The sequence below is a fragment of the Protopterus annectens genome, chromosome 6.part0 (assembly GCF_019279795.1).
Source record: "Protopterus annectens isolate FY-2018-M chromosome 6.part0, PAN1.0, whole genome shotgun sequence".
NCBI lineage: Eukaryota > Metazoa > Chordata > Ceratodontiformes > Protopteridae > Protopterus > Protopterus annectens.
Window position 1 is genome coordinate 264,407,657 of NC_056737.1, and position 19,798 is coordinate 264,427,454.

Genomic DNA, 19,798 nt, shown 5'->3' on the forward strand with positions numbered 1-19,798 from the left:
ACCTTCTCCAAGGATGATGCCAAAATATTAACAGAAGATGACGGACTTTAATAATTGGCTTAGTTTCTGGTGTCATTCTAAGGGGTTGCAATATTTGTCAGCATGGAAGGAGATAGTGAACAGAACCATGCTGCTTTGTCATGGATGGTCTGCACCTCTCCCCTCTAAGCTTTTAAATAATAGCTAAAACTTTGTGGCCCCCCCATAGTGCCTTTTTTTAGGCAATGCCAAACTGAAAGTACTTCTGACATAGCAAATCAAAATCAAGAAAATCTAAAGGTGTTACTGCTCAATGCTAGGAGTCTGAACAAGAAACTCCACTCCTTACAAGGTCTACTCATCCTAGAGAATGATGACATCATGCAGTCACTGAGATATGGTTTAAAGCCTCAAAAAGCACACCGGCAGTTCAAGGCTATAATGCCTCCCACACATTTATACAAGCTACTAAACAGACAGGGACTAAAAGTGGAGGTGTCTTGATTTACATCAAAAATAAATATATCTCAAGGCTGATCAAACAAGACAATGTACTTGAGCTTCTCCACATTCAAATCACCATATGCAAAATCCCACACCACTTCCTTGTAAGCTATAGGACCCCCTCTATGACCCAGGAAACTCATAATAAGTATTTAAATTAATTGAAAACACTCACCATCCAAAACAATTCCATATTACTGGGTGATTTTAATTACTCCACTATTAACTGAGAATCATATATGACACCAAATGAACAGACACAGAGATTCTTGGATATTGTACACGCAAACTCCAGGAACCAGATAGTCAATACACCAACCGAAGGTGCAGACATACTGGATCTGGTTCTCACTAATATGGGAAAGTGCTGCACACCCACTAGTGTAATGGCTTCTCTTACAAGGTCAGACCACAAAATGGTCTTCTTTGAAGTAAAAACAAAGCCTGGAGCCCCAGCTAACCCTGGAATATTCAGGAACTGCTCTAAGGCTAACTTCCTACTATTATATGATAACCAGGCAACATTTGAAATTCCCATAAACCCTGAGAACATTGCTGCCTATGTGGAACTTTTCACAGAAAACCTATACAAACATTAATAGCTGCATAGAGGCAGCTGTACCCACCAGGATGAAGTACAGAACTAACTCAAAAAACAAGCCATCCTAGTGGAATCACACCATAAATAGGCTGTATAACTGAAGAAAGAAAATCATGGCAAAAATTAGGAGGTGTAGCACCCAGCAGAATAAAAGCACTGTCATCAATCTAAACAAACAACTCAGAAGACAAATAAAGTTTACCAAAGCCAAATTTGAGGTAAATTTAGCTTCCCAGTTCAAGGACAACCACAAAACATTCTTTAGATATGTCTACAACCTCAAAGGCAATGCACAATTGTATGCAGAACTCATTGTTAATGGAGCCACTGATACTGAGCCAGCAGATATAGCAAATGTACTGGCCAACTAATTCATCTCGAACTTTACCCCCCCCCCAACCTTCCCTCTGGAAATACCATCAAATATAACTTCCCCCTATTATCTCTAGGGAACTGGTCCTTAATACTCCCTCTAAGGCAAAGCACATTTCATCAACTGACCCTCTGGAATTGCTATTTAACTGTAGCATCCAAAGAGGCTTTGTACCTCACAAATGAAGAAAAGCAACAGACATCCCATTGCACAAAGGTGGGCCTTCTACAGACAATGGAACCTACAGACCTGTAAGTCTCATTACTCTCATATGCAAAGCCATGGAAAGAATTATCATGAAAATGACCAATAATGACAATGGAAACCTCTAGACACTATACCCAACCTAATTTGGTTTCATTAAGGGTAGGTCATGCCTGCTCGACCTGGTGGACTTCTTTGAGAAGTTCAGCAAAATAATGGTTCACACTGCCTACCTTAACCAGGCCAAGGTATTTGGCACAATACTCCACTATGGCATTGCCAACAAACTCAAGAGGTTAGATATAAACACTTTTGTCACCAGGTGGATAGCCAGCTGGCTCACAAACAGGACCCAATAAGTTAGAACTGGGGAGTCCACCTCTACAAAGAAGCCAGTCACAAGTGGAGACTCTCAGGGATTGATCAAGGGACTGTTCCGCTTTTGGCTTTTACTTCTCTGAAGTCAAGGCCAATGTCAGTGGCCTCTGACTGACTAAATTGGCAGATGATTGCAAATTAGGAGCAGTCATAGAATTCCCAAACTGACACAAATGTTTTCCAGGAAGGGCTGACATAGACAAAAAACTGCTGTCAGAGCCATGGCCTAAAACTAAATGCCAGGAAATGCATAATAGTATCCTTCAGAAAATCATCCACCCATGGTAACTATCACACTAACAGCACTACCCTAAAAGTTAACCCAGCAGTCAAGGACTTGGGGACATACATAGACAGTAATCTAGCCTTTGACCATCACATGTATAGACTAGTGAAGAAATCATGCTATGTTGTGGAAGAAAGGTATGGCAGATAGATCCAAGGAGGTCACTGTTCCACTGTATTCAGCATTCATCAGACCTGTCACTGAATACAATGCCCCCTTTGGTATGCATCTAATCAGGCACATCCTACAAATGGAATGTCTGCAGAGGTTCCTCGCAAAACAATATAAGGCATAAGTAACATTTCCTATATAGAATTCCTGAAGGCCCTATCCCTTTATTCTGTCTCCTACAGGCTGTTGAAGGGAGATCTGTACCTGGCATACAAAGCATTGTCAGACCCCATCCTGATAGATTTTCTGCATATCCGCAAAACAAACACCACCAGAATTACCCATTCTAAAGACTTAAATAGGACCTACTGGAGAGAGAGACAGATATGTATCCCAGAGACTACCCCTTCTCTGGAACAGGCTCCTCATCCATTTGAAGCAGAGTTCCTACCTAAACCACGTCAAGTGTAACTTGGTTAATGGGATGGGGAACAGGAACTTCATTATTGGTTTGGTTCCTGTATCACGAATGGACACAGACAGTCTGTAAATGGTTCATCTCCCAGGCCACTGCTTGTAAATATTTCATCTCCAAAGCCCCTGATTACACTTATCAAGGGTGCTAGAACTTGTCAGATATTTGGGATGCATGGCTAGGCTTAAAAAGCCCCTCGTGGTCAGTGGTCTAGTACACAGCTATGAACCTATGAATCTAATAGGCAAAGTTATCATGACTGGAGTATTTTTTAAGAAAGCTTAGCATTGCTATAGCTATGTCATGCTTTATAGGCCTTTGCTCAGATCACCCTAGCCTGTATCACAATTGCTTGATTGTTTCTGCTTGAATTTAGTTGCTCTCATCACAGTTGCTGTGTTCATATAGAAGCAGGATGCTAATGCTCATGTTTTATTCTGAGGGTGGTCAACCTTGCAGTCTGCCTCTGAAAAACAGACTTTAAGGTTGGGGGGTAAAATCCCAAATATGCATAATGAAAAGCAAAATGTTGACTTTTCATATCATCTCAAATTATACTGAGCTTACATGTGTGTCCTCTTAGTTATTATGTACTGGAAGTGAGCACTATTTGTTGATCAGTTGTGATTACAGCTTGGTTGTTATAAGGACTGATAGTGGAACCATGTATGAAGTGACCGTGCCTGCCCTAGTCTTCATAGTAAAATGTATGCTCACCTCTTCCTTTTGTTTATTTTCTACATCTGTAACTATTAAGTTACAAGTGCAGCACTCCCTAAACAATCCCTATCACATGATGTAATGGAATGGCATTAAAAGAAGATTGTATAGAAAACATTATGTAGCTATACTGAATAAAAACAAAACCATAGGCTGTACTGGAATTTAATAAAAGTAGAATTGTTTGTTTAGTTATATATGGTACTTTTTATATCAGGTATTCAGCAGAGTAGTTTCTTTATATTATCTTATGCGTGATACCAGCTATTGTTAATTCCTGTCCAAAATTAATTGTTTGCATTTCAATAACTGAATTCACAGATCTTGCACTCAGTTACTTTTAAATGAGATCCATACCTTTTCAGTTTACATCTATAAGGCAGAGAGGCTTACAGAATCAAGGCAGAGAGTCTGGTGCAAAGATATGTTATCATCTTTCATCTAGTATATCCTTATACCAGTTCAACAAACTGTTATGTTGACACAGATTCCATGATAAATGTGTTTCATAAAAATAATACTAATCATTTAATAGCTCTTTCAGAGTTGCACAAAACCTACATGCTGTGATGCTATATGTTTCCACATGACCATTACTTAGATAACTGATTCTGAAATTGCTGCAGCACAGAAATAAGATAATAAAACAAGCCAAATATAATAGGACTTTAAGAAATCACCTTGAAGATAGCAGATGCGAGACTCTGGGTTACTCTTCATTAGTCTTCCCATGAAAAACTCACTGCCAAAATCTTCTGCTCTTATAAAGGCTCCATATTTTGGGAAACCAACTTCATGAGGCGTGAACTCACACCACTCTGCAAAAAGTGGATCATAAATGAAAATTAACTTCCCATCTCATCTAAGGACACTAACATACCTGCTACTAGGAACGTTATCTGTTGCTCTCTGTTGTTGATAGGACCCAGTCATGAGAAATCCATATGTTTAATTTATATTAAGAAACATCCTCATAAGTCTTTGCAAACTGTTTATCGTCAACTTATGCATTAAGAGGCAAAATAAAACATTTGTAGTTACAGTAATCCTTTTTTTGTTTTTATCTGACTCAATATCGCTTTATGTTACATCTAATTATCTGTCAAAACATGTCTTATGTTCTACTTCTCTGAAATCTACTGCATTTCTTCATTATCAGTCTTAAACTTTCATAGTGGGAGGGTAAGCATAAAAATTATACACTCTTGGTGGACTCTAAATGCCCATGGTAACGCAATGCCTGTTCTGAGCTTTGTTCATCAGCACAGTTTGAAATACTTAATCAGCAAGCTGTGGAATACAATCCATAATGTGACCTGCCCTATGGATCACTCTATACATAAGTCATGAAATCATGAAATATATGTCAGGGGGAAATGTCATTAAAACAATAGTTCAGATCACAAACAGTGCAATTAAGACTCATGCATACCAGCCAGACAATGCCAAGCCTTTAAGAAATGTATAATAGTAACTAGTTTTGCAAACAGATTGTACATTTCTAGGGTGCTTTAACACATGGATCCTTTTGTTAAACTATTATCACTTCTTAGTGGTAGCAAGTTGAGGAAGGAAACACAGTATAAAAATGATTTAGGAGTGTAAAACCTTTGTCTGTGGGATTCTGATCTATCCTACTTGATCAATACTTTGACTCAATTTCTGAAAAAGGTAGCTAAGAATTTCATAGCTTGTAGGCTGAAGTTGAAGCATACCTGCTAATTCCTGAAAATGTACGTCTTCTTTCACATTAACAGCTGTGTAGATGGGATAAGCGTTCTGGCCCTCCTCTACTCCTTTCTGTTGGTCAGAAAGCTTGGCAGTGTTCTCCTAACAATAAGCAACAATGAAGATAGAGAATAAAATTATTAATTGATATGATGCAAGCAACATAATAAAGTCAACTGACGAGATGGCTGCACAATTGCAAACGCGCATGGTTCATGCAAAAACAATGGTTCTTTTTCTGTTGTGGAAGGTTATATCAGCCACTGCAACTGCAACATCACTATGTTCTTTTCCTTGATATACAACAACCTCATAGTTTATTATCAGTAAGGACAATTCCAGGGGTGGGGGCATGGAGAGCAAAACACAAGGTTGAACTGAAAAATAATTTCTTTATTTACAAGATAAAATAAATATCCTTCTGGACATTCCACCTTGTATATATATATATATATATATATATATATATATATATATATATATATATACATATATGTATTAAGTATGATTCCATAACTGAACTACTTCCTAAATCACTCCTTAAGGTAGCAGCATATTCTGGTTTGTCTACAAAATGTTGAAAAGTGTTGTCACTCTCAAATTCATAGATATTCTAAGGTCAGTGAGTCTTATCACCATTCAGTTTTTTATGCAATCATATCACACTATCAAAAAGTCTTTCAGCCAATGTCAGCAGAATAAGATCAACTCACTGAAAACATTTCAGTGACAGTGGAGATCTCTTTCTCTACTACTGTGCAACCCTGGAGGATGTATATATACATTCTGGGAAGTCTCCTGCATGGGGGAATGGGGGGCTTGCTCTACTGCAAAAAAAAATAAATAAATAAAATCTTAGTTCTATGTTGACTGAAAATGGTTTCAGCAAGTTAGTGCTTGGGGCTACATTTCAGACTATTGGCATGTTTTAAAATAGTTGCTGATATATAGACATGATTGCATGCTAGAGCAGGATAGTACTCAACAGTGTGGAGCAGTGCCAATGGAGAAAACAGAATAGAGTAAACAGAAAGGGCTTAGGATAGATGGAAGGAAGAGTGAGAAGAGAAGAGAGGAGAAGAGAAGAGAAGAGAAGAGAAGAGAAGAGAGGAGAGAAGAGAAGAGAAGAGAGGAGAAGAGAGGAGAAGAGAAGAGAAGAGAGGAGAAGAAAAGAGAAGGAAAGAGAAGAGAAAAGAAGAGAGTAGAGGAGAAGAGAAGAGAAGAACAGGGCAAGGACTTAATAGGGGCAGGAAAACTGCAGCTAAAGAAGGTTTAATGGTACAACAGACTGGCCAGGTATAAACAATATAAGAGTTTGTCATAATTTAGCTCATCAAAACAAAATGAGGCAGGTTAAATAGGGCTATGGCAGCTCCATCACACAACTAGTATGAATTGCCTCTGAGGTTGCAGAACGGAAGGACAAAGGGGTAGTTTTTCATAAGTTGCATCTTAATGAGTTGCAGTTTCAATGAAATGGAAGGCATAGCTGATTTAGCCAAAGGGAAGACAAAGGAGAAATCCTATTGGAACAAATAAAAAGGGAAGGCAGCAGTAGCACAGAAAATCAGCAGGCAAGAAGGAGAATAGGAAGCCACAGATATAGCACAAGGCAGAATAATCAGGGTTGCAATTCCCCAGGAAGAACAGACAGCATATTGGTGGGGCCTTCAACCACCACTGAAGACATAAGGTGGAGGGCAAGGGTGTAGAAGCTTGCCATGTCTGGAAATGGTGCCTGGTCTACCTTGATGGGGAGGGGGTCCTGCAGTGATTAGGCTGGCCTTGAAGGGAAAGGGGTACCAATACATAAAAGTCAATTTGACAACTAATGAACTATTGGATGGGCCATAAATGAGGCAGTGGAATAACCAAGGCAGTAGTAGCAGTATTTGGGTATTTGGAGAATATAACAGCACTTTCAGAGGTGCTGTTAGTACCAAGGACCACATGTTTGAGAAAGGAAGGGTCCAAGCAGATGAACTGTTGGCTCACACAGTGAGGTAAGGAGCATGGGAGCAACTTTCATTTTATTTTACTATGAACTATATTATTGACAAAGAGACTAGAAAGGCATTCTAGGATGACTGTGCCTTTAAACTGTAAAGAATAGAGGGAAGTGATGTCACAGGTATTCAAGTAGAGCAGGAATAAGTAGAAAAAAGAGAGACAGCTAGAAGGAACAGAAAAAGCAATAGAATAAATGTGGAGAGGGAAACAAGGAGGGAGTAAAGGAAGCTAGCAGAAGTGTAAAGGGACAAGACACAGACATGGGGAAATGTAATAAAGAGAAGACAGGCAATACTTCTTGAATATGTATTAGAAGGAATAAGGGAAAAAGAACTAGCAAAACATGGATTCTGAAAAATGGTAGGAAGGAAGGGCGGTGGAAGAAGGGTAGTAAAGTAAATGAAGAGTGCGCTAAAGGAAAGTAAGAGAAAATGTCGATAACAGAAATGTGCTACAGCTCTACATTATAGGAATAGACAACAACAGACAGAACAATGGAATGTGAGTCCAAAAAATCAAGAATGCTAAATCATAAATAAATATACACAAATTTTCTAACTCAATATGAACACAAACTATTTTTAACTCCAAATATCACCCTTCTGTCATTTTAACTCGTCACTGAACACAGGACTTGTATATCAGTGCTGGCTTATTTCATAAGAAGGAATCAAGTAAACCATGAAACAAGAGGAACATCATTAAAATTTTAAACAACTACAGGCAAAGCCTGCAAAAAAAAAATAATTGTTTTCCTAAAAGAGCCCACAGAAATGAACACTTCCATTTCTAAATCAAGTAGGTTTACAAACTAAATCATAATAAAAGAGCATATCTGCAGCCAGAGTATGAAGCTACATTTTCTTCTACATCTACATCTGTTATAGATAAATTCACCAGCAGACATGTTGCATTAGCTAGTTTCAAAATAATAAAAACTACTTAAGCTGCTGCTAATTATTCATGTGTTTTGAAGAATGTATAAAGGGGGACAGGACATACTTTAACAGGCATAGTTGTCAGGCATCTGCCACTAAATAAGCACAACTTACTTTCCAGATACTTAAATAATTACCAAGAGATCAATTAAGCATGGAAATAGGCAATGTAATTTGTTGTTTCCAGAACTAATTTCATACCATTTTCAGCTCTGATTTTTCTCAAAGAAATACCACATGAAAGGCATCTTGAACCTATATTTTTCATTGAATGTCTGAAGCAACTACAAATTCATTACAGTTCCTGCCTTCCGAGTTTAAATCTTTATGTTGAAGCATTGAAGCAATAATCCAAGACTGTGTGTGGGTATATTAGGATTTATCCACAGTTGGTGTAGTTTGATCAAGAGGGCAAAGCCCTCTGGTAGCCTCTGTAGCCCTAAAAAATCATCATCACACTATTGAGTCTGGTTAGATTACATCTCGAAAACCATTACTTATATACTACTTTATAGTGGGAGAACCCAGACACTGCCTTCATCAGTGTGATTGTAGGAACTACATATGTTTACATGACTAATCCAGAAGCCTTGGTCTTATTACCATAAGGATAATAAATCTATATATTACACACTATATCATAACAGAGAGTGAATCATTCACTTTCACCATGAAGGACTGCAATGTAAGCCCTTGGAAATCACTTCTGCAACTTCAGTTATTAAGGCAACTCTGTGCCATTCATTACAATGGCACATATGGTAAGCAGGTTTTTGTGCAGAAGGGCCTCCTTGTGGGGGGCAACCCTTACACACCCCAAATTTATACACACATATATATATATATATATATATATATATATATGTATATATATATATCAAAAGTAGTGCACATTGGCGTAAGGAGAAACTCCTCAAAACAATGCACCTCAGTCTCAGACAATCCCTGTTTTAATCCAGTAAGAATATACATTTAATTTCAAAGGAACAGTAGGTTAAGGAACCACAGACAGTACGGCTGGGTAATTCATATTTTTCACCCAGTGAGGGGAACCATATGACCACTGAAGGTATACCACAGAGACCAAAATGTGCTTCCACTGGAAGAAAGATATGAATTACAAAGCAGTACTCTGGTTCCTCAATGTACGGTTCCTTGAGCTTCTCAATACATGTAAAGTATAAATTCCCCATGACCCCAGTGCGCTATATTGTCATTTTACAATAGCATTCTTAAAAAATAAATCTAAAAACAAAAAGGAACTATAAATCAAAAGACTTTGCTAAACAAACAAATAAATTATAGATCAGTTGAGTGTTTTTTTTTTTCTCTTGCGTAAATGAGACTTCAGAACACACCAGAATTCAATTACTGGAGTGTTTAAATATACTTTAGAAAATGGGTGTGGGTGAATTGCCCAGATAATACCTAATTGGAGACAAACTTTCTTCAACAGAGTATTGATGTATGAGGGGTGCCCAAATCTATGGCTTTAAATAGCATACCAAGCCACTGTAAAGCAAAGACTGAAGTCAAAAGACAAACAGCCACCATCTTATTTATACTGACTAAATGTAGCAGTTTAAAAAGCATAAAAATAAATAAATAAATAGAATAAATAAAATAAAATAAACTAAGTAAATACAATGAAAACTAAAACAGATACCTCTGTTAATAAAAGTAACTGCTTTATCTGTACAATAATGAATGTAAGAAACTGTAATGGCTGGATGTATTGACTAACTAGTCCTCACAGATTTACTAGAAAATTATACATCTCTGAATGTACAGAGCATAAATACACGGTAAAAGTTGGGACAGCCTACAAAATCAGGGATAGATGAGAAGAATGTGGGTTGGGTGGAGGAGATATATTGCTTTGCTCTGTATGTATTTTTTTCTTTCATTTGATGACAATGAGACAAATGAGGTGCAGACAGTCTACAAACTGACTTGTGATTCCTGGGCAAATGTGCGCGTGTGTGTGTGTGTGTGTGTGTGTGTGTGTGTGTGTGTGTGTGTGTGTGTATGTGTGTGTGTGTTTGTGTGGACATTAAATGCTTACATAATGTATATATATTTATTTTGGATGTGAAATTCATCCCCAACAACAATTACATTTCCTACAGCAACCATGAAACATTAGGCAGAGGAGCTATTTTAAAAATATAAAAGATTATATATATATATATATATATATATATATATATAGAGAGAGAGAGAGAGAGAGAGTTTTACTTTATAATCTCAAAATACTAAAATATCGAATTTTAGTATTTCGAGACTATAAAGTCAAAAGTGCAGTTACGCAAAACTGCATAATTTCGAATGCAGAAATGTTGAATCCGCTGTTACATTGTAGTATTCATGACGTGAGGTACAATTTATGGATTTAGCTGGGGATTCAGGTAAGTGGTGTAATTGTAAGGGTATTGGGAAGGAATTTTAGTGTGTGTGAGTGTGTGTAGTGGTGAGTTTTATGTGTTTGTGTGTTACTGTGACCTTGGAGTTAGTAGAGATAAATAGCGGGGGTGTGGGGGGTGCAGCCCACCACATGGGGGTTGTAGGGGGGCTAGTCCCTGTTTATAGGTAGGGTAGGTGTGTTTGTTTGTTATGTTGTGTTTGTGTGTGTTGTTTTGCTTGTTGTAGTGTCATTAGGTAGATGTATGTGTGCTTGTTTATGTGGTGGTGCTTGTATGTGAATGATCGCGATTTTGAAGTTCGCAGTTGTGGGTGTCTTTTTTGGGGCTTTCGGCTTTATACTCTCGAGATACTAAAATTCGGTATTTTAGTATTTTGAGATTATAAAGTGAATCCATGTATATATATATATATATATATATATATATATATATATATATATATATATATATATATAGATACACACACACACACACACACACACACACACACACACACACACACACACACTAATAAACAAATTAAAACCAATTTAACAGCCCATTTTTTGCACACAGTAATTCCCTCCAGGGTAGATATTATAGGTGAAGTAATGGACTTTCCAGGGGTGAAGCGGCACTCTGCTTGTGGTGTTGGAAGTCACAACACTTCTGGGTAGTTAGTCATTTTCCTAGTAATGCCCATCTTATCAGGTATTATTGCTTGTATAACAAAAGCATGTACTTTGACCATTCAGAAGAGAGACATGTAATATCTATTTAAAGCTATTAATATTAAGCTATAAGATATAATATAAGCTATTAATAGATATTAACCAGATTATCAGCTTAAGTAAAAAGTGCATAAAAACTATGTACTATTAAAGTAATATTGTTCTTTCAGATTTTCTTTATATACCTTTACTTCAGGACAGTCTGCATTGAGTTCAGTTCATTAAGACACACGAGTTGACTGGCATTCAATTACATTTGTCTAAACTATTTTTTTAAGAATATTATTATAGTTACTCCTGTTAGGTATAACCTGCAAATTTCTACTATAAAGGTTTTTTGTATGAACTACACACGCAAGAGCATCTAGCAGGGTAAATCATTCCACTAGTATTACAGATAGGATATTCATTTGATGTAAACATTCAATCAATATGAGCCAACTGTGTTTAGAGGCTCAAATGAATGATCCTAAAGCATGAACACGTATTAAAATGGGAAGTGCACTTTGAGCTATTTGAACTGCTTATCTTATGAGATCCACACTCAACAAACATGGATGTCTCATCTATACAGTTTAATAAATGTGACTGTCACTGTAAAATCCTCCAATTGTTTTAATTATTTTCTTGACATTAAACGAGTGAAACAAATAAATAAAAGTGCATGTATGAATAAAGCTTACAGATGTGTTTTGCACAGTAAAAAGGTGCACTATATAACCTCTATTTTTCGGAATTACTGGATACCACATAAATCTTCATGCAAGCACTGCTTCTACAATTCCAGAAGCTACAATTCTCTTATAACCTCTTTTCAAGAACATTTCTTTTAATGAAGTAGTTCCTTCAAAAAGCTTTGATCATCAGATGTCAAATAAAATAAACTATATTTTGATGACATTGGGTGTAACAAAGCCCAGATGATGACTACATTTTTGATAATTATTTGCAAAACTGGGTTATCTATGCTCTTTAGACCGAAAAAATGTTTTGTCTATCTGTTAAAAGCTTAACATTCAAAATATTTGTTTTCCTCCATTTTGGTTAGTCAGAACTTGAATTCATATCACAAATTGATTGTTTAAAACTATCCAAAGAGCAATTCCATAGCAATAAGGCATCACTGATAAACTATGCACAGCATGGAACAATTCTGAGCAAATATAACTAATACAAAAATTGTTTTTTCCATTATATTAAAGTATTTGCAAATGAGGAGACCACAGGCACTCCCATCGTTAAACTTCTCATTTGTTTAAAATATTTAAAGTGTACAAATATATTATCATGCACTAAATCGATTAATTTGCAAATATAATAAAAATCACAATCTGTAAAAACCCTGAAAATTGGAAGCGGTAGTAATAATGTCTAGCCCTTTGTGTTTTGATGTACAATTGAGCAACATTACATAGCAAAAAATGTCAGTCAAACTATTAAAGGGACAATCTGAACAGTACGTTAAAAAGACAGACTATTAACATTTTGGTGGTCTTTTTGAATTCATACAATGCCAATATGTTCATAGGTGTGTACTAGGCTAGTGGCCCTGGACCTTTACAAGCATAGCCCATAGGATTACCCTGTATCATGCCACCCGACCTTAGTTCCCAGGGCCTCTGTTGAGTAAAGCCACTGGAGTGATCCCTGGGGTGAATTTTCTATTTCCCATCCACTCATCAAGATTTCTCTTGCAGAGGGCCAGTGAGATGCTCTGTTTGATATGTATAGAAATTCTATTTCATAGCATGGGCAGTCTCTGTGTTATGAACCTGTCCCTCCAGCATGTTCTGTTGACTGTGGTAATGAGGTTGAGGTCTCTGGAGTGTGTGGTGTGGAGGGATTGGGATTTCTTTAGATGTAGCATTTCTAACAGAGCTAGGTCAGACATGGCTTTGTAAGTCAAGCAGACATCGCCTCTAATTAGGCGATATAAGACAGAGAATAGTTGGAGTTTTTTGAGTCTGCCCATATAGGACAAATATTTAAGGCCTAGGATCCTTTTTGTGAGGTACTTTTGTAGCCTCTCTAGTTGTTGCAGGTGTTTAGTGAGGTACATGCCAAATGGGGCATTGTACTCAATGATTGGCCTAATAAGGGAAGAGTAGAGGGAGACAATGACCTCTTTCTTCCTGGATGCAAACCCTTAGTAATGAGATGTGCCACATAGAAGAACTATCTGACCACAGTGTCTATGTGGTGGTCAAAAGAGAGGTTGCTGTCAACCTGTGTTCCCAAATCTCTTATAACGTCTTCTGTGTTCAGTGGACTACCATCGATGTGGTTATTCATGGAAACTAGGTTTATCCCAAAGAGGATGATGACACATTTTTTGCCATTGAGCATGGTTCTGACACCAGTCGTTGGTCTCAGTGAGGCCTTTCTGTAGGATGTCAACATCACTTGGGGAGTTAATAATAGCTCCCAATTTGCAATCATCTGCGAACTTTGTCAGCCAGAGTCCCTTCGTATTGGCCTGGACTTCAGAGAAGTAGATACCAAACAGGAAATGACCCAGGACTGAACCCAGTGGGACTCCACTCGTGACTTGACGGCAGTCTGACTTGGAGTCAACTAATTTCACACTGTGAAAGTAATTTCATAGTGTGAAAATTTAATTTCACAAAACTGAAAGATATCAACATTTCCTGGAACAACTGTCAGAAGATACACATACACACACACACACACACACACACACACACACACACACACACACACACACACACACACACACACACACACACACACACACACACACACAAACACCAGGGAAATTTTCTTGTAAAATTTACTGTCAGTCAGCAGTGGAAACATTTTTTCAGCATAATGGCTGGTAACCAAGAGCATGATGAGAGTCTACTTCTTGTGCTCCCATTGCTAATAGCTTATGACACAATTATGTACAGCTACCTTCTCCAAATGGCAGTTATAATAAATCCCACTAGCCCAGTCCTGCTTATTTATCCTACCCTCCCACCATCCAACCGTACTGAACTGTGCAGCCCTATCAAAGCCCTAACTCTTAACCCTAAAACTTCCACCTAGTCCTTACCTCTACCCATAACACTCCCCTCTCACTTTGTGTCATATTTTATTATTTCTTGGCAGTTATATGGAAGATGGAATACAATAGCAAACAGGTCAGAGAGGACAGATAAAATTGCAGATGATGTGGTATTACAAGTAAACTCTGAAAAGGAACTTTAAAAAATGCTAGGGGAACACAATGTAAAATTGAAGGCACAAGAGATGAAGCTGAGTATATCCAAGACATTTGTCATGACAGCAAATGGAAGCAATCAAATGAAGATGAGCAATGAAATAGAAGGGAAAATGGTGGAACAGGTTGCCAGCTTCAAGTGTCTGGGAGAGATGGTTGAGTAGAAGGGAAGTCTGAATAAGGAGGCCAAAGCTAGAATCATATGGGTTATGCTCAACTGGCACATACTGTCAGGGTTTGTATGTGACAGAAGATTGCCACAGAAGTTGAAATGTAAGGTGTACAAAACAGTGGTGAGACCAGGGACGGTATAGAAACCTGAGCAGTGAATGTAGAGCAGTTAAGACAGCTAGTGGTGAAGAAGATGAAGTGACTGAGACTGATGGTAGGATACACACTGTGGGACAGATGAAGAAATTAGGATATCAGAGCAGAAGCCAAAGTAACACCAAATGCAGACAAGGTCAAAGAGAACAGATTACTGTTGTTCATACACATGGGCAGGAAAGCAGAAGATGATTTGTTGAAAATATTGGGAAAGACAGGAAGAAAGCAAGAGGAAGCAATGGTGTCCAGCAAACTAGATAGATGTATTGCATGAGAGAAGACATATGAAAGTCAGGCATTAAAGAATATAGAATGCCATTGAACTGATGTGTTGACAGTTGATGAGACCCCATGACCCCATGTAGGAAATGAGAAAAAGAGGGTTGGTGATGGAGATGTATGGATTTGTCTTCATCATGGCTATTGTACCCATTGTTGTGAAACAGCAGATTTTACCTATCACTTGGAGTGTAATGCTCCTTAATAGGTGCCAAAACTTGCCCATTTTATAATAATACATAGTGTAGACTGGCAACGTACTGACTAAAGCATAGGAGAAAATGGAAAAATCACTTAAAGGAGTTGCTAAATCATATCAACTAGCTTGTTGATATGATTTAGTGATTTTTGACACTGTTATAATCTGTGGAAGAAAATCTAGAAGAGAACTCTAGCAATTTCATAAATAAAATAGTTTTTACATTGCAAAAGTACAACATAAGGTAATAGGACAGAACATACATGTGTAATTAGATTTAGGGGAAATGTAGGGTTGCACTTCTGCGTACAGTGTGCGACTCTAGAGAGATAACTGTGAGATGTCTCACAGATGTGACTCCCCAGCTGTGGAATGGAGACTAGAATCAGTATCATTGGCACAGTCTAATTCTGGTAACAATTAATGTTTTATTTTCATCTATAAATACACATATCCTTGCATGCAACTGGGATTAGACAGTTGTTGAATGCATCACGATATTCTGGGGATGTATAGATATTCTGAAATATTCTGAAATATGATCAGTGTTGGGCCAAAGCAGGTTCTTACCAGTTTCCTCCTTTATTTATGTATTTATTTATTTTGTTTTGGGTTTGTCATTTCAGATATCAGCTATATGAGCTCCATGTATTACTGAATATCATATACATAAATAAATAAGCGCTGCTAGAAAGATGTAAGCAAGCAAAATAGCTAATGCATGTTTTAATTTCAAAATCCTTTATGAATTAACCATGAAACATTGAGTTTAAGATGTGTATACTCTGAATAACAAAATAAAATGGTTTAAAAAATGAAAAATCTTTTTCTATGCAGGGTTTACCTTCCCGTGTATCAGGTATTCAATAATAAGCCCCCAGATGTCAGAGAAAGAAACAGTCTGACCCCTTGCAGTCCTCTTCTTTATCTCCCTTGAGTAGTAGTTCAAACGTTCAGCAGAGAAAAATCCCATCTTGCTGTGGCACACTTGATCCTGTGCTCTGTGGATTGCTGTCTGCAGGTTTTCCTGGGACCACTTTGGATTTTCATATAAATTTGACATACACCTGGCACACAGAAGAAGATATTTGATTTATTTTTTTTAATTTTCCTGTTGCAATATACTTCATTCAAAGTCCATACTTAATTTCCTACACTTATGAATAACTACATTATCCAGGGTACTGTCCAGTAATATTACATTCTTAGAAATAAGTTCTAAAAATCCCAAACTTTGATGATCCATGAAGAGCAGCATTAAAGAATTTTATTTTGTTTAATTTTATTTAAATTTGTTAACTTGGGGTAGAACGTTGATCCCTGATGACCAATTTTAGACTCTGCTTGGGAGTGAAAAAAAAAAAAAAAAAACTACAAAAATTCATATAGATGAACAGCATTAGTACAACATTTCAAGCACTGAGCATTAGAGAAAATAAGGGACCATCTGATCAGTGAAACCACATTGTAACAGGATGGGCTATAACAGATGACTGTACCAAGGAGACAGGTATACATTACTAGACTTTGACGGTGTCTTTCAGTGTAATAGAGTTGAATTTATTTAACTGAGGAAGTGCAGGAGGAGAGTTAGATAATATTGGGAAGGGTTATGTGGTAGAAAGTGATGAAGACGCAGGTGTGGATAGGAAGGCAGGAGTATGGGGGTCAGGGAGAGTTAGAAGGGGACTGAGTAGATATCCAATTCAGAGAGGGTTGTGTACTGTTTGGAGAGTATGAATAACTGTTCTTTGTTTTATTTTATTTTGTTTTATTTTACTTATTTAAATTTGAATACCAGGGTAGAATACTGGTTATTGGCTTTTTACTAGTTTATTTTTCCGCCTTCGGCTCTGGTTTTTGTGTTCATTAGTTTATCTATGGAGCCATTCTCGGGTGTAGATCAGGGATCCAGAAGTGCTGAGACTGGCGAATTGCGCAAATTAATTGGTCAATTGACACAGCTTGTGGGTTTGCTCACACCCATTAGCCAATCCATGGTTACGTTAGTTTCATCACTTCCCTTACCAGGGAATCAGGAAGAAAGGCAGCTAACTACAGGGAAGTCGGCGAGGTGTTTGGATACGTCTAAGCAGATTATTTCTGCTTCGGATGGTGAGGGCAACAGTGAGAACAGTTTGGAGGGTTTCCCTCACATTACGATAGACAATGGCAATGACGTGGAAAATAGAGCAGTGAGACCTAAAAGCCAAAGGCGCCAATTTCGGACGATGGAGGACAAAACGCCAAGTGCAACAGGTACTCAAAACCTAGTAACCGACATGTTAAAGCTCAAATTTGACTTTAAAGAACACGCTGGTGTTACATCTAGTGCTTCTTACTCCAAAATGCTAAGTGACTTGGAATTCTTTTTGTTCAAACATAAGACTCTTGACATGGACAATGCATATCTTAAACATTGTTTAGCCGTTAAGATTGTTCCTAAGGGTCTTAGAGTCTGTAAATTCCCTAACAATGTTACAGAGGGGTCGGAATTTTATGAAGAATTGATTGAAATATTTGATAATTGTGGATTTGCTATTATGAAAGCAATTATAAGAAACAATGAATTACTTATGGAAAAGTTGCTTACTGATATTGAGAATATTAACAAGTCTATAATTACTGACTTAAAATTTACCATTGATACAGAAAGAACTAAATATCATGAATTGTTTAAAAATATAGAAAGTAAATGCAATGAGGTTCAGGATAGGAAAACAAGGAAAATCAAGAGGGACCTAGAAGAATACAAAAATAAGAGTCATTACCCCAAACCCAAGTATGTTCCAAGGCAAAAATATGGTAATTGGAACAAACAATATACCTATGAGGCTGAGTGGGAAGATGGTGAAATGGCGGAAGTTTTTGACCATGCAACTAACAATGAAGAATTCCCCCCACTTAGGAGATCAGAAAGATTAATGAATCAAGAAAAAGTGTATTACAACTCAAAAAACTATATGGGGAGGGGGGAGAGACCATTTGTGAGGAGAGAACAGAAGTGGAATTAAGTGCTGGCATTAGTAACAATGCAAATACATGGTCATACAATGGCTTCAATATTTTCAATTATTCCAAATGCTCAGGTTGATGTTTCTTGGTTTAACTTGTTTTCAAAAGGTTTCACATTTGTCCCTAGACAAAAAGTAGATATTTTTAGACTACTAATTGACATCAAGTTATTTGTTAGGAAAAAGAACCTAGAATTATTTATCAAAGGTAAAACCAGTCATTCTCATGGTGAGACACTAAAGCGTAAGAGTGTTTTTAACCCCCCCTTACACCCCCAGTTGAGGAACTTTGAAATTAAAATTGAAAATGAAATTAGAAAGCAACTAGCTACTAAACGTATGCATTCAAATTTATCTCAAGGAGAGTTCAAAACATTGAAAGAAATTAGCAACAACAGTGAACTGAGGGTTATGAAACCTGATAAAGGAGGGGGAGTGGTGGTTATGCAAGCGATACAATATGAAGGTAAAATGTTGGATATATTGAATGATGTAGATAAATATACTAGAGTATCTCTTAATGAAGTCAACATAGCCTACAAAAAGATACATGTTTTATTGAACGACCTTTTGTTGGAAGGTTCAATTGACAAAGAAACCTACAAGTTTTTGACTGTTGAGAAGCCTAAGGTCCCATGTATTTTTGGCATCCCCAAAGTACATAAGGATAGTATAGATCCTCCCTTAAGGCCTATAGTGTCAGCGGATGGCTCTGCAACAGCCCCTCTGGCAAAGTTTGTTGATACGAAAGTCAAAAATGTACTAGAGGGGAGAAATTATATACTCAAGGACTCATGGGACTTTTTAAGGAAAGTGGAACCAACCTTGTATAGTGAAAATTTGAGTTTTGGCACAATGGATGTCGTTGATCTTTTTGGCTGTATCCCACATGATACGGGGCTACACTGGTTTGAAGAAGCCTTAATAGCTAGCAAAAAACTGACGCATGGAGACTTTAGAAACACCTTAACCCTAATGGAAATTGTATTAAAAAACAATTTTATTTATTTTCAAGGGGAATACTACAGACAAGAAAAAGGTGTAGCCATGGGGGCACATTGTGCCCCAACTTACGCCAACATTATTATGGCTTTTTGGGAGGAAAAATTTTTGCTTAACTCGCCTTTTAGTGACCAATGGGTTCTATATGCCAGGTTTCTTGATGACCTTTGTTTCTTTTGGAAAGGTAACCAAAGCAGCTTTGAGAAGTTGGTAGAATATGTTAACAAAACCACCAATTTCTTGAAATTCACTCAGAATTTTGACTTAAATACACTGAATTATTTAGATGTCAACATTAGTAAAAAAGATGGAAA

At 37.3% G+C, this 19,798-nt stretch overlaps 1 protein-coding gene across 1 annotated transcript in view; it reads right to left on the minus strand.

The window, feature by feature from the left end:
* Positions 1-19,798, minus strand: part of LOC122803821 (cytosolic phospholipase A2 zeta-like) — a 620,934-nt gene that overhangs the window by 322,783 nt on the left and 278,353 nt on the right. The window contains exons 13-15 of the mRNA XM_044073506.1: positions 16,313-16,535; positions 5,347-5,461; positions 4,312-4,449 (exon numbers count right to left, since the gene is read on the minus strand). Of these exons, the coding sequence (XP_043929441.1) occupies positions 4,312-4,449; positions 5,347-5,461; positions 16,313-16,535 (476 nt within the window). The remainder of the gene's footprint in view (positions 1-4,311; positions 4,450-5,346; positions 5,462-16,312; positions 16,536-19,798) is intronic.